We start from the raw sequence: 13,135 nt of genomic DNA, 5'->3' as shown, positions 1-13,135 counted from the left end.
ACCACCAACAACAACAACACTACCACCATCATCACCACCACCATCATCACCACCACCGCCATCACCATCACCATCATCACCACCACCGCCATCACCACCACCATCATCATCATCACCATCACCACCACCATCACCACCATCATCACCACCACCACAAACACCAACACCATCACCACCACCACCATCATCACCACCACCATCACCACCTTCACCACCACCACCACCACCACTATCACCACCACCACCACCACCATCAAAACCACTACCACAGAGTGAGGGAAAGTGGGCTCCCCAAGATGGCTGCCGCGCCAGGGTAGCTTGCCTCAACCGCCGCCAACTCCACAACACGGGAGCGCGCGCTCTAGGTATATAACTCTGTGGTGGCTCCTCCTCTTCTCTCTCTCTCTCCCTGCTCCCACTGCCTTCCGCTCCCAGTCTTGGTGAGGCGATGAGTTCAGTAATTTCAGTCTTGTCTCCTGCCTTGAGGTGATCTGTCTCCTCCACGCTACACGGGAAGCCCAAGGTGAGAAGCATAGCGCCATAACTAAACATTGAGTGTCTTGAGTTGGGAAGAAAGAACCTCAAAACAAAGCAGTGAATGTCTTGAGGTGGGAAGAAGCGCCAAAACAAAACATTGTGTGTCATGAGGTGGGAAGCCCAGTGTTGTGGTGAATAGCAAGTGTAAGGGAAGGTGTTATAGATAGGTATACTGAGTGTAAAAACTAAGTGGTTTGGGGAGAGAGAGAGAGAGAGAGAGAGAGAGAGAGAGAGAGAGAGAGAGAGAGAGAGAGAGGCGGAGCCACGCACGCACAGATAGGGAGTCAACAGTTTTTCGGCAAGTTTTTCACGCTACACCGTGCCTATCACTCTGCTGGCTGGGGTGGGTTGGTGCAGGTGCTGTGACGGAGAGCTCAATTCAGTGTGTGTTATACCTTTGTACGTAGTTTGTATTATATCATTGTATTGTTGTTTATGTACTTCAGTTTAATTTTTCATGATTTATGTTAATGGCAAGGGTAGAAGGTTGACTTATACCTGGAATCTACATTTCAAGGGCTTAAGGTCCATATTATCAAAGGTACTGAGCTCCCACTGTGACTCTTTCCCAAGGTCACAGAAAATTAGCCAGGCTTTTATGGGCATTTTTCCCGTTCAAGATGCAGAGGTCCTGTCAAACTATCACCAGCATCACTAAACAGTCCATGAAAATCCCAGCAACTTCTACGAGCGGCCTTTCAAACAGGCAAACTGAAGGGCTGATAAGTTTAAAAATACAGACTTAAGTTTGTTCCACAGTTGAACACAGCACAGCCTTGGAGGCCAACCCTTACAGGAGGTTGACCTCCACAAGAATGTACGTCAGTTCATCATGATAGTGATGTAGCTCTCATCCTAATGCATTTGCAGTGTTGTGCGCACTACCTGCTAAAAGTAGTGGCACTACCGCTACCACTACTTCAGTCAAATTGTAGTGCACTACCGCTACAGCTACTCATTTATAAATGTAGTGCACTACCGCTACTATTGCCGCTACCGCTACTTGTGAACAATAAGTACTGAAAAAAACATGATTCTCTTTTATACATATTGTTACGTTCCACGTCCCTGATAGAGTACTGAGTAAGTCACTTTACACTTTGTACGTGAGGCTAGAAGATTCACTCACCTCCCTCTGCTGTGCTAGTTAACTCTCCCAGTTTTTATCAGTTTCCAAGGCTTCGTGAGCCGTGGCTACAGCAACTAAAAAAGTAGCGTCGCTACGTAGCGGCGCTACTAGTAGTGCCTCTACGCCCAACACTGTGCATTTGTGTACTTCAAGTAATTTGTGATAGGTTAGTTAGGTAATTAAGTGTACTTTGTAATATTATAACATTTTACTTTCTTTATTTCAGAAGCATCTTGAAGTAAAACAACAGAATGGCATCCAGTGAGTACCATTTTACAAATCTTAATAATTTAGACCAGTGGTGCTTAACCTTTTCGGCTGGCAGGGCCACATTAGATGGGCAATGTGTGATGAGGGCCTCGTATTGCCTGCAATGTGAATACGCATAGTAATTAAAATATTTTACACATTGATAACACTGATCATGTTGTGTATATACTGTAACCTTCCGGATAGAGTTGTAATCAAAACACTTCTTACATAAATTGCAGGTCATGGGGAAATTAGCAATTATAAGCTACAATAAAGTGAGGACCTACATACAAGCGACAACATTTCGCTGTTGAGCAGGGAGAGGGGAAACGTGGAGCGGCTGCTGTGTGCCGGGAGGGTGGGGGAACTATTAGGTAGGGGTCCAGGGGAGGTGGCGTGGAAGACGACGGGTAAGGGGAGAGGGCTAGGAGTGGATGGGCAACGGTGGGGAAGGCCCGGAAGGGAGTGGTTGGGTAGGAGAAGGGTAGGGAGCCAGAGACCAGGACTGATTGAGGGGATAAAGGGAGGGGGGGAATGAGAGGGCAGGACACGAGCGAAGGGAATAGCGAGGCAGGAAAGAATATAAAAAAAGCCCAGATTAGCCTGTTTTCCAGGGAAATAAAGACAAGGCGCCAAAGTCTCAACCCAAAAGCCAAGATCTAGTTAAATAAAGCCAAGGAGTGGCAACACTGGTACGAACAAAATCAGTGAGGCTAGCCAGCATTCAGGCTGCTATAGTCCATCGACTTAACTTGAGCCCTGTGGCTTGGGCCGGGGAAACCTCCATTGTTTACAATGGAGGGCCGCATGCGGCCCTCAAACAGTGGGTTCAGCACCCCTGATTTAGACCATTAGTGTGTGATTATTCAGTATGTATGATCCTCTTCTATCGTTTATCCAAAATGCTTGTGACTGGTGGTTCAGTCACTGGTGCAGTGCAGTGCAATGATGTGAGTATATGACTGTTATGCTGCATAGTGCTGGTGCAAGCATGTGGTCACTACCCTGCACAGGGGAGTAGAGCTCACTCTAAAATGGACTTCATTAATTAAGTTTGTTCAATCCATTTATATAATCCATGTTTTAATGCTATTTGTATATGGCTGATCACTTTACAACCATTTTTTAACAAAGTAACCCAGTCTTGTAGTGAGGGACGCCTGTAACATATTACGACCTTCATGAATGTACACACCTGTCTTGGGGGTGATGCACCTTGCTGCCACCTTCAAGGCACAGACTTTCATGAATGTACACACCTGTCTTGGGGGTGATGCACCTTGCTGCCACCTTCAAGGCACAGACCTTCGTGTTTCGTATGGTTGGAGTAGGTAGGAAGACACCTACCGAACGGGCGCAGGCCACTCCCGGTGAGGTATATATGGGGAGTGAGGAGGGTGCTGAAGCACTCCAAAGACCCTTCCCATTACCCCGTTTCCCTATGGTCTCATGAACACCAGAGAGTAGTTCAGCATGCTCTCTAAAGCCAGATCCTCTTCTATCCACACCACACTATAGTCTATTCATCTGGGCAAGGCCACTCACGGTAGCTTAGTCCCAGTGACTCCACTTCCCCCTTCTGGCTGGGTAGCTCCGAGTTGGATGATGTAACCTACTTGTCATGTTAAATAGTCAACATAAAATGGTAAGTAGTAATAATAAAATGTTAAGTAGTCAACATAAAATACATATCCAACATAAACTGCTAATTTATGTTCAAGCACTGCCCAAGGTGATTTAATTACAGTTTACATGATGGAGGAAAGAAAATTATTGAACATGATATGTATTTTATGTTGACTACTTTACATTTTATTATCACTACTTACCATTTTATGTTGACTACTTAACATGATAAGTAGGTTACATCATCCAACTCGGAGCTACCCATCCAAAAGGGGGAAGTGGAGTCGCTGGGACTACTAAGCTACCGTGAGTGGCCTTGCCCAAATGAATAGACTATACATACACACAACACACACATCTTCTCTCAAAATTAAAAATTAAAAATGGCTTTCAACGACAGTGCCTCGGAGTCCCCGCCTGGGTGGGGGGGGAGGGGACCACCAATTCCCCCAGGGAGGACTCCCCTTCCGGCTGTCGACCTGAGAGGTGTCTTGATAACTCCTCGAGCCATTTTTTTTCAATTTTTGCAACATTCGCGGTCTTCGTTCTAATTTTCATTCTGTGGAACACCATCTCTCCCCCTCTAAACCTCACCTTCTCTTCCTCACCGAAACACAGGTTTCTGAGGCCACTGACAGCAATCTCTACTCTGTTCCCTCCTACTATCTCTATCCTAAATTTCAATACAAAGCTAGATGTTGCGTCTACGTGCGCAACGACATCACTTGTTCTCGTGCCCACGACCTTGCGTCTTCTGAATTTTCCACCATTTGGCTAAGACTGCATTGTCTATTACTAAATACATCTGTGCTGTTTATCTCTCACCTAACTCTACTGACTATGTAAAATTCTTTGACTATATGAACTCTAAAGTGGAGCACATCTTGACCCAATCTCCCTTCGCTGAAATCTCCATCTTGGGAGATTTCAATGTACACACACTCAAAAAACTATCGTTACAGTGGGGTCCGACGAATTTCACACTGAGCAACCCGGTAATCTCGGCAGGGTTGGTAAGAGTGCGATCACCCCCACCACCTCAGCTCTGCTTGGGGGACCGGAACCTGACCCCCGTAAGGGAGGGATAGAGAGGAAGGGAAACACCGAGATACCAGATATGACCATAATATTAACGGAGTGATTTGAGTGCCACTTGTTTAAACTTTATATTCTCAAATTATTAAACAATTATGCTCATATGATATACGTAACAGCGGTGGGTAGAAGTATTCTTCCATGTCAAAGACAAAAACAACCATCATCGTATGTCAGATATAGTTCAGTTCATAATGTGCCATCCTGGAACTAATGCTTCCACTGAACGTGTCTTTTCTTTAATGAACAAGTTGTGGGCATCTGAATTTTTTTTTTTAATTTCAAATTGCAACGCTAAAAGCATTGCTGGTAAGAAAGATAAAAGTTTAAACAGGTTGTTTCAATCTACTCCTGGGCTACCCTTCTCTCTTGTGCTACCTCATTGCCTAATAAAAAGTAGGAAATTTGCGCGGTTTTTAAGTTAACGAATAAGGAAATTGCCGTTGGCGTTTTGAATTGCCGAAATTAGCCGTCTCTGGAGAAGAGTAATCTATTAAATAGCTTGCATGCAGGAGTTATTTGTCTAACATGTTGGTATAATGACTCGCTGAGAATTATTGGAAAATTAATCTTATTGGGTGCATTCCATGATTGTTTCGAGACAAGCGAATACCGTGACTCGGGTAGTGCATGCTATACTAGTGAAACCAATGCCAACGTTATCTTAACATTTGGGTGATAAGTCAAGTTTATTATCCACTATAAATCTATCATAAGGGTTAGCTAAGTTTTACGTAACCTCCTAGGCTCAGTGGAGCCGTATGTGGCGATCAGTCAGTGGGATTCACTCTGATATCCGAATCCTGAGTGACTCATCACCGCAAGGTGTTTATCATATTGTATCCTAAATGAATTGAATTTTAACCCTTCACCTGTGTGTGAGGTGTTAAAGCATAATTTCATCACCCCAAACACTACAATATTATAGCTACATAAAACACAGATCAATTCACTTCGACTAAGACTCCACCTGTGTGTTTCATCAAGCGTTACTGTGCCAGCTCAAATTCTACTGCTTCATTTACGAGTCCAGCTCTCTTGGTTCAGGCAAGTGAACCCACACCCAACACACGCAGTGATACCGACATGAGTAGCCTGTTCTCAATGGCTTCGTCCTTGGTGTCAGTTTGTATCGTGCTGAACGTGTAACGAGAGTTTTTTGAGTGTGTGTACACCACCAGCTTTGGCTTTCATCGTCTTTCACTGACCAGCCTGGTGAACAAGCCTACAACTTTGCTCTCCTCAACGATCTAGAGTGGTTGGTTCAGCACCATACACGTATTCCTGACCGTCTTTGAGACCGGCCCAACGTACTACTATCCATAGCAGACCCTATGACATACCGTTTTTCGCAAATATATTTCAAACGAAGACTCGGATCAGCATGGGACTTTGGCACAGATTGTTTCACACACTCCTCTAATTTTTGACGCTATTGTGCAATGCCAGATGCGGTTAATTATGGCGTTTACTCCTGACTGTTATGGCAAAACCTGCGTGAGCCACTTACACATTCGAACAAGTGAGGCGTGACGTATTTGTGACGTGTATCCACCACCTACCTCCACCCCTTGCTTCCCTTACTCCCATCTCTCTCTCTCTCTCTCTCTCTCTCTCTCTCTCTCTCTCTCTCTCTCTCTCTCTCTCTCTCTCTCTCTCTCTCTCTCTCTCTCTCTCGGTGTACATGCGATGTGAAGCGTTGCACACATATGACTTGTCTGCAATGGCGGATAACTCGAAAGTATATGCTAAGTATGGTCTGGTGTTTTATGCACACGACCCTGATTCCTGTTCCAGCGTAACTTGATGTGGGTTAAGTGCTGTATGAGGTTTGTTTGGCAATTATACAACCATTGAAAGTTATACGAGTATATGACCCTCCTTCCCACAGGTTACGTTGAGCGTATGATGGGATGAAGCACGTAGCTGACGCTTGATTATTTATAGGAAATCGCGTAAGAGACGGAAATGAATAACGTTGGAATTAATGCGGGAATTCTTTGCAGAGTAAAAACGTGAAACGAAATTGGAGAAATATATGAATAATTTATTCTGATGTTAGATAAAGACTGCCATACGATATGTGTTTATGTAGATATGTTAAAAAGTCAAAGCAAATAAAAATAGATAGCGAGTATATGATGGGTGGATTAATAATGTAAATAACTGGCCACATAGGTTATGTTACTTCAACATTCATCACCATCGACAAACAGGTCATCCTCGTCATCACTGTTGATGCTGATGCAGACGGGATATAATTTATATTTATCTGCCATTAACTCAAGTCATACGTGTGCATAGATTCATATCTCGTGTACAGCACAAGTGTTTGTAAGAGAGAGAGAGAGAGAGAGAGAGAGAGAGAGAGAGAGAGAGAGAGAGAGAGAGAGGGGGAAGGGGAGGGAGGTGGGGAAAAGAGAGGCGGGGAGAGGAGGAGGAGGAAAGGAGGAGGAGGATGGGAGTCGGGGAAGCCAGGGGTGGAGGTAGGTGGTGGATACACGTCACAAATACGTCACGCCTCACTTGTTCGAATGTGTAAGTGGCTCACGCAGGTTTTGCCATCACAGTCAGAAGTAAACGCCATAATTAACCGCATCTGGCATTGCACAATAGCGTAAAAAAAATTGCGGAGTGTGTGAAACAATCTGTGCCAAAGTCACATGCTGATCCGAGTCTTCGTTTGAAATACATTTGCGAAAAACGGTATGTCATAGGGTCTGATATGGATAGTAGACCTCTTCCTTACTTCTAACCCTTGTCAAACTGTTCTCTCCGTTGGGCTCCTCCGTTCACAATCCTATATCTTGATCCTGTCCTTTCGCTCCTGTACATCCTCTGGACCCACCGAAGAAGCGATGCTTCTGGCATTTTGCTTCAGCTCAGTGGGACGACCCGAGGATGTACTTTTCCGATTTCCCGTGATATGATTATTGCCTCCAGGAGAGAGACCCCTCTGTGTGTGCCCAGCGCATCATAGAGGTGATTGTCTCTGGAATGGAGGCATACATTGCACGTTCTTTCTCTACTCCTCATGCTAAAAAGGGTTGGTTTAATCATGCTTGTTCTCGTGCTATTAAAGATAGAGAGGCAGCGCATCAAAGGTACCAGAGCCTTCGCACTCCTAACCATATTCTTTATATTTCTGCCCGGAATCGTGCCAAATCTATTATCCGACTTACCAAAAACTCCTTCATCAATAGAAATTGCCAAAACCTTGCTTTCTCTAATTCTTCCCGTGACTTCTGGCATCTAGCCAAAAATATGTCCTCCAATTTCACTTCTTCTTTCCCTCCTCTCCTTGACCCTGACGGCAGCACCGCCGTCTCATCAATCTCTAAGGCTGAACTCTTCGCTCAAACTCTCTAAGAACTGCACCCTGGACGATTATGGGCATATTCCTCCAACTCATCCCCCCTCTGACTTCTTTATGCATATTATTAAGATTCTTCCTAATGATGTTTCCTATGCCCTCTCTGGCCTCAACTCTCAGAAGGCGTATGGACCTGATAGAGTGCCTTCTATTGTCCTTAAAAAATGTGCTTCTGTGTTGACACCCTGCCTGGTCAAACTCTTTCGCCTCTGCCTATCAACATCTACCCTTCCTTCCTGCTGGAAGTACGCCTTCGAACAGCCTGTGCCTAAGAAGGGTGACCGTTCAAATCCCTCAAACTACCGTCGTATAGCTTTACTTTCTTGTCTATCTAAAGCTTTTGAATTTATCATTAACCGGAAGACTCAAAAGCACCTTTCCGCTTCTAACCTTCTATCTCATCGCAAGTATGGGTTCCGCAAGGGGCGTTCTACTGGCGATCTTCTTGCTCTCTTAACTGACTCATGGTCATCCTCTCTTAGCCTTTTCGGTGAAACTTTCTCTGTTGCGCTAGACATAACGAAAGCTTTCGATAGAGTCTGGCACAAGTTTTTGCTTTCTAAACTGCTCTCTCCGAGCAAAAAACGAGTCACAGCCACGTCCCCCCACCCCGCCAGTGTAAATAGACGCCGTACATCGCAACAAACCCGCAACCGTGATCCCGCAAGTACCACCACCTCTATTACCAAGCCTCTAAATAACTTAAAAATCCTTAGTTTCAATGCTCATAGCCTAAGAAACAAATTTGATGGACTGAGATGTCTTCCTCTAACAGAAAATTTTGACATAATTGCTATAACCGAAACATTTATCGACACCACAAATATTGATTTAAGTTCCGAATACAACATAGATGGCTACAGACTCTTCAACAAAGATCGTGTAAACCGTAGAGGCGGTGGCGTCGCCCTTTATGTCAAAAGCTATTTGCAACCCACTGACAAAACACCGGGAAACAGTAACGTTGCACATTTGTGCGTGCGAGTAAACATTGCAAAAGTCAATTTAAATATATCTGTCACCTACAGACCTCCCGGGCAATCACTCGATGATGACCTTGAAATGTACAGCGTCTTAAGGCAGTCACTTAATAACGACTCACTGATATTAGGAGACTTTAACCTCCCCCATTTCGACTGGGCGACACTGTCAGGTACAGAAGGCGAGTCACATAGAATGATCGAGTTTCTAGAAGAAAATTATCTAAGCCAAATGGTTTCTGAGCCAACTCGACAAAATAATATACTCGACCTTGTTATAACGACCCAAGATAACCTAGTCAGTAGTGTCACGGTAGGAGAACACCTCGGTTCTTGCGATCATAAATTAGTGCGCGTCGACATTAGAGCGCAATCATCAGTGACTGAAAATAAAGCAAAGGTGCCCAATTTCAAAAGAGCTAACTTCGTAGAAATCCGACAAAAACTAACAGAAATACAACTATCAGATGATGGCAACGTAGATGAAGCCTGGCTAAGCCTTAAAAATCACTTACTCACTCAGCAGAACACATTCGTCCCCTTGTGCGAGAAGCGAATTAACACTAATAAAAGCCCACCGTGGTTTAATAGCGAAATTAAACAATCAGTCAATGAGAGAAAATTGTTTTACAGGTTAAAGAAATAACAAAGCACGGCCGAAAACATTAGACTTTATAATGATGCCAGGCGACGAGTAAAAAGACTAGTAGGTCAGGCAAAGCGTAGATATGAAGAAAATATTGCAGCCAACTGTAAAAATAATCCGAAATCTTTCTTCAGTTACATAAACAACAGAAAGGCGATCAAAAGTGGTATTGGACCTTTAACAAACAGCGACGGTGCACTAGTGACTGACAGCCAACACATTGCAAACCTCTTAAACAATTACTTTTCCTCGGTGTTTAATACTAACAGTCTTCCTCTCGCTACCAACAACACCAGTACTATTGTAAATCTCGAGCATGCATTGCCCAATTTTGAAATAACAACTGATGAAGTCCTTAAAGCTCTCCATTCACTTAAAACAAATAAAAGTCCCGGACCCGACAAAGTATATCCTATACTGCTTAAAGAAACAAAGAGCGAAATACTCTCCTCCCTCACTACCGTATTCAATATGTCCTTGCAACAAGGCATCGTCCCTTCGGATTGGAAAAAGGCTAACGTGACACCAATTTTTAAGAAAGGAGACAAAAAAAAAAAAAAAACAGGTAACTACCGACCCATTAGTCTAACTTCAATTGTAGGTAAGCTACTCGAGAGCATAATTAGAGACAAAATTGTGAGTTACCTCGAAAGTCACTCACTAATTGGGAATTCACAACATGGCTTCCGTAACAAAAGATCCTGCCTGTCAAACCTACTGACCTTTTATAACGATCTCTTCTCAATTTATGACGTAACCAAATCACTGGACGTAGTCTATCTTGATTTCCAGAAAGCGTTTGATAAAGTCCCACATCATAAATTACTTTATAAATTAAAGCAAATAGGCATTGACGGTCAAGTAAACCAATGGATCGCGAATTGGTTGAGCAACAGACAACAAAGAGTAGTGATTGACGGATTTAACTTCTTCTTGGCCCAGTGCTCTTCATTATTTACATCAGCGACGTGGATGTTGGACTCAATAATCGCATTAGTAAATTTGCAGACGACACAAAGATTGGTAACTCGGTTCTCACTGACGAAGACAGGCAAAGCCTCCAAGAGGATTTCCACAAAATTTCAGCTTGGTCGGATAAATGGGAGATGCCCTTTAATGTAGACAAGTGCCAGGTCCTTCAAGTTGGAACAAAAAATAAGACGTTCGATTACGAAATACGCGGCGTTAAACTCACAAGTGTTCAATGCGTTAAGGACCTTGGGATTAAAATCGCGTCAAACCTCAAATTCTCACATCAATGCATCGATGCAGCAAATAAAGCGAACAGAATGTTGAGCTTCATTAAAAGAAACTTTTTATTCAAAAATAAAGATGTAATACTTCCGCTCTACTATAGTTTAGTCAGACCCCACTTGGAATATGCGGTACAGTTTTGGTCTCCCCACCATGCAAAGGACATTGCTAAACTAGAAGGTGTTCAGCGTCGAGCAACAAAAATGATCCCTTCCTTGCGCAACAAATCCTACGAAGAAAGGCTTTCCACCCTTAACATGTTCTCTCTTGAGAAACGTCGCCTCCGAGGAAAACTGATCGAATGTTTTAAAATTCTTAATGGTTTTACTAATGTAGACAGAACAAAATTGTTTATGATCGATGACACTTTGCGAACGAGGAACAATGGCACAAAATTCAAATGTAGACAAGTAAATTCAGACTGCACCAAATTTTTCTTCACCAACGTTGTAGTGCGAGAATGGAATAAGCTCCCACCATCAGTGGTCCAGTGTAACACGATTGACTCCTTTAAAAACAAGCTCGACCGTCACTTCCTTAAACTTAATATTAACTTGAGTAGAAAAGCATCGTTTTGGAGCCATCTGATTAATGTAAAATCACTTAGGTTTAAGGACAGACCACCTAGTCTGGACCATGGGGTCTGTGTGGTCTGAATTTCTATGTAAATCTATGTAAATCTTTCGGATTCTATCCCTCTCTCTGTTCCTTTATCTCCAGTTTCCTTTCCGGCCGTTCTACCTCTGCGGTGGTAGACGGTCACTGTTCATCCCCTTAACCTATTAACAGTGGTGTTCCACAGGGCTCTGTCCTGTCACCCACTCTCTTCCTGTTATTCATCAATGATCTTCTTTCCATAACAAACTGTCCTGTCCACTCATATGCCGACGATTCCACTCTGCATTATTCAACTTTTTTTTCAATAGAAGACCATCCCAACAGGAAGTACATGACTCCAGACTGGATGTTGCAGAACGCTTAACCTTAGACCTTGCTATCATTTCCGATTGGGGTAGAAGGAACCTTGTGTCCTTCAATGCCTCAAAAACTCAATTTCTCCACCTATGAACTCGACACAATCTTCCAAACACCTATCCCCTATTCTTCGACAACACTCAGCTGTCACCTTCTTCAACACTAAATATTCTCGGTCTATCCTTAACTCAAAATCTTAACTGGAAACTTCACATCTCTCTCACTAAATCAGCTTCCTCGAGGTTGGGCGTTCTGTATCGTCTCCGCCAGTTCTTCACCCCTGCGCAGTTGCTATCCATATACAGGGGCCTTCTCCGCCCTCGTATGGAGTATGCATCGCACGTGTGGGGGGGCTCCACTCACACAGCTCTATTGGACAGAGTGGAGTCTAAGGCTCTTCGTTTCATCAGCTCTCCTCCTCTTACTGATAGTCTTCTACCTCTTGAATTCCGTCGTGATGTTACCTCTTTTTCTATCTTCTATCGATATTTTTACGCTAACTGCTCTTCTGAACTTGCTAACTGCATGCCTCCCCCCATCCCGCGGCCTCGCCTCACACGACTTTCTAATCAAGCTCATCCCTATACTGTCCAAACCCCTTATGCAAGAGTTAACCAGCATCTTCACTCCTTCATCCCTCACGCTGGTAAACTCTGGAACAATCTTCCTTCATCTGTAATTACTCCTGCCTACGACTTGAACTCTTTCAAGAGGAGGGTATCAGGATACCTTTCCTCCCGAAATTGACCTCTCTTTTTGGACATTCCTATGTACTCTATTCGGGAGCAGTAAGTAGAAGGCTTTTTTTTTCATTATTGTTTTCTTTTTTTTCATGCCCCTGAACTGTCTCCTTTTCTGTAAAAAAAAAAATTACACACCAATCCTGGGAGGGGGGCGGGGGGGAGATGCACCTTGCTGGCACCTCCAAGGCACAGACCTTCATGAATGTACACACCTGTCTTGGGGGTGATGCACCTTGCTGCCACCTTCAAGGCACAGACCTTCATGAATGTACACACCTGTCTTGGGGGTGATGCACCTTGCTGCCACCTTCAAGGCACAGACCTTCATGAATGTACGTACATACCTGTCTTGGGGGTGATGCACCTTGCTGCCACCTTCAAGGCACAGACCTTCATGAATGTACACACCTGACTTGGGGTTGATGCACCTTGCTGCCACATTCAAGGCACTTGTCTGGCTGTGCAGGAAATGTTATCTTGTCTGCTGGTGTTTATAAGTATTGGAAATTTTCATATTATGTTAGA

At 43.9% G+C, this 13,135-nt stretch overlaps 1 protein-coding gene across 1 annotated transcript in view; it reads left to right on the top strand.

Annotated features, from left to right (window-relative positions):
* Nucleotides 1–417: 417 nt before the first annotated feature.
* Nucleotides 418–13,135, top strand: part of LOC126993279 (omega-amidase NIT2-like) — a 41,451-nt gene continuing 28,733 nt past the window's right edge. The window contains exons 1-2 of the mRNA XM_050852239.1: nt 418–523; nt 1,893–1,927. Of these exons, the coding sequence (XP_050708196.1) occupies nt 1,918–1,927 (10 nt within the window). The 5' untranslated portion in view covers nt 418–523; nt 1,893–1,917. The remainder of the gene's footprint in view (nt 524–1,892; nt 1,928–13,135) is intronic.

The sequence above is a fragment of the Eriocheir sinensis genome, unplaced genomic scaffold (assembly GCF_024679095.1).
Source record: "Eriocheir sinensis breed Jianghai 21 unplaced genomic scaffold, ASM2467909v1 Scaffold596, whole genome shotgun sequence".
Classification (NCBI taxonomy): domain Eukaryota; kingdom Metazoa; phylum Arthropoda; class Malacostraca; order Decapoda; family Varunidae; genus Eriocheir; species Eriocheir sinensis.
Note: the sequence above shows the minus strand (reverse complement) of the source record. Positions and strands in the feature narration are given on the sequence as shown.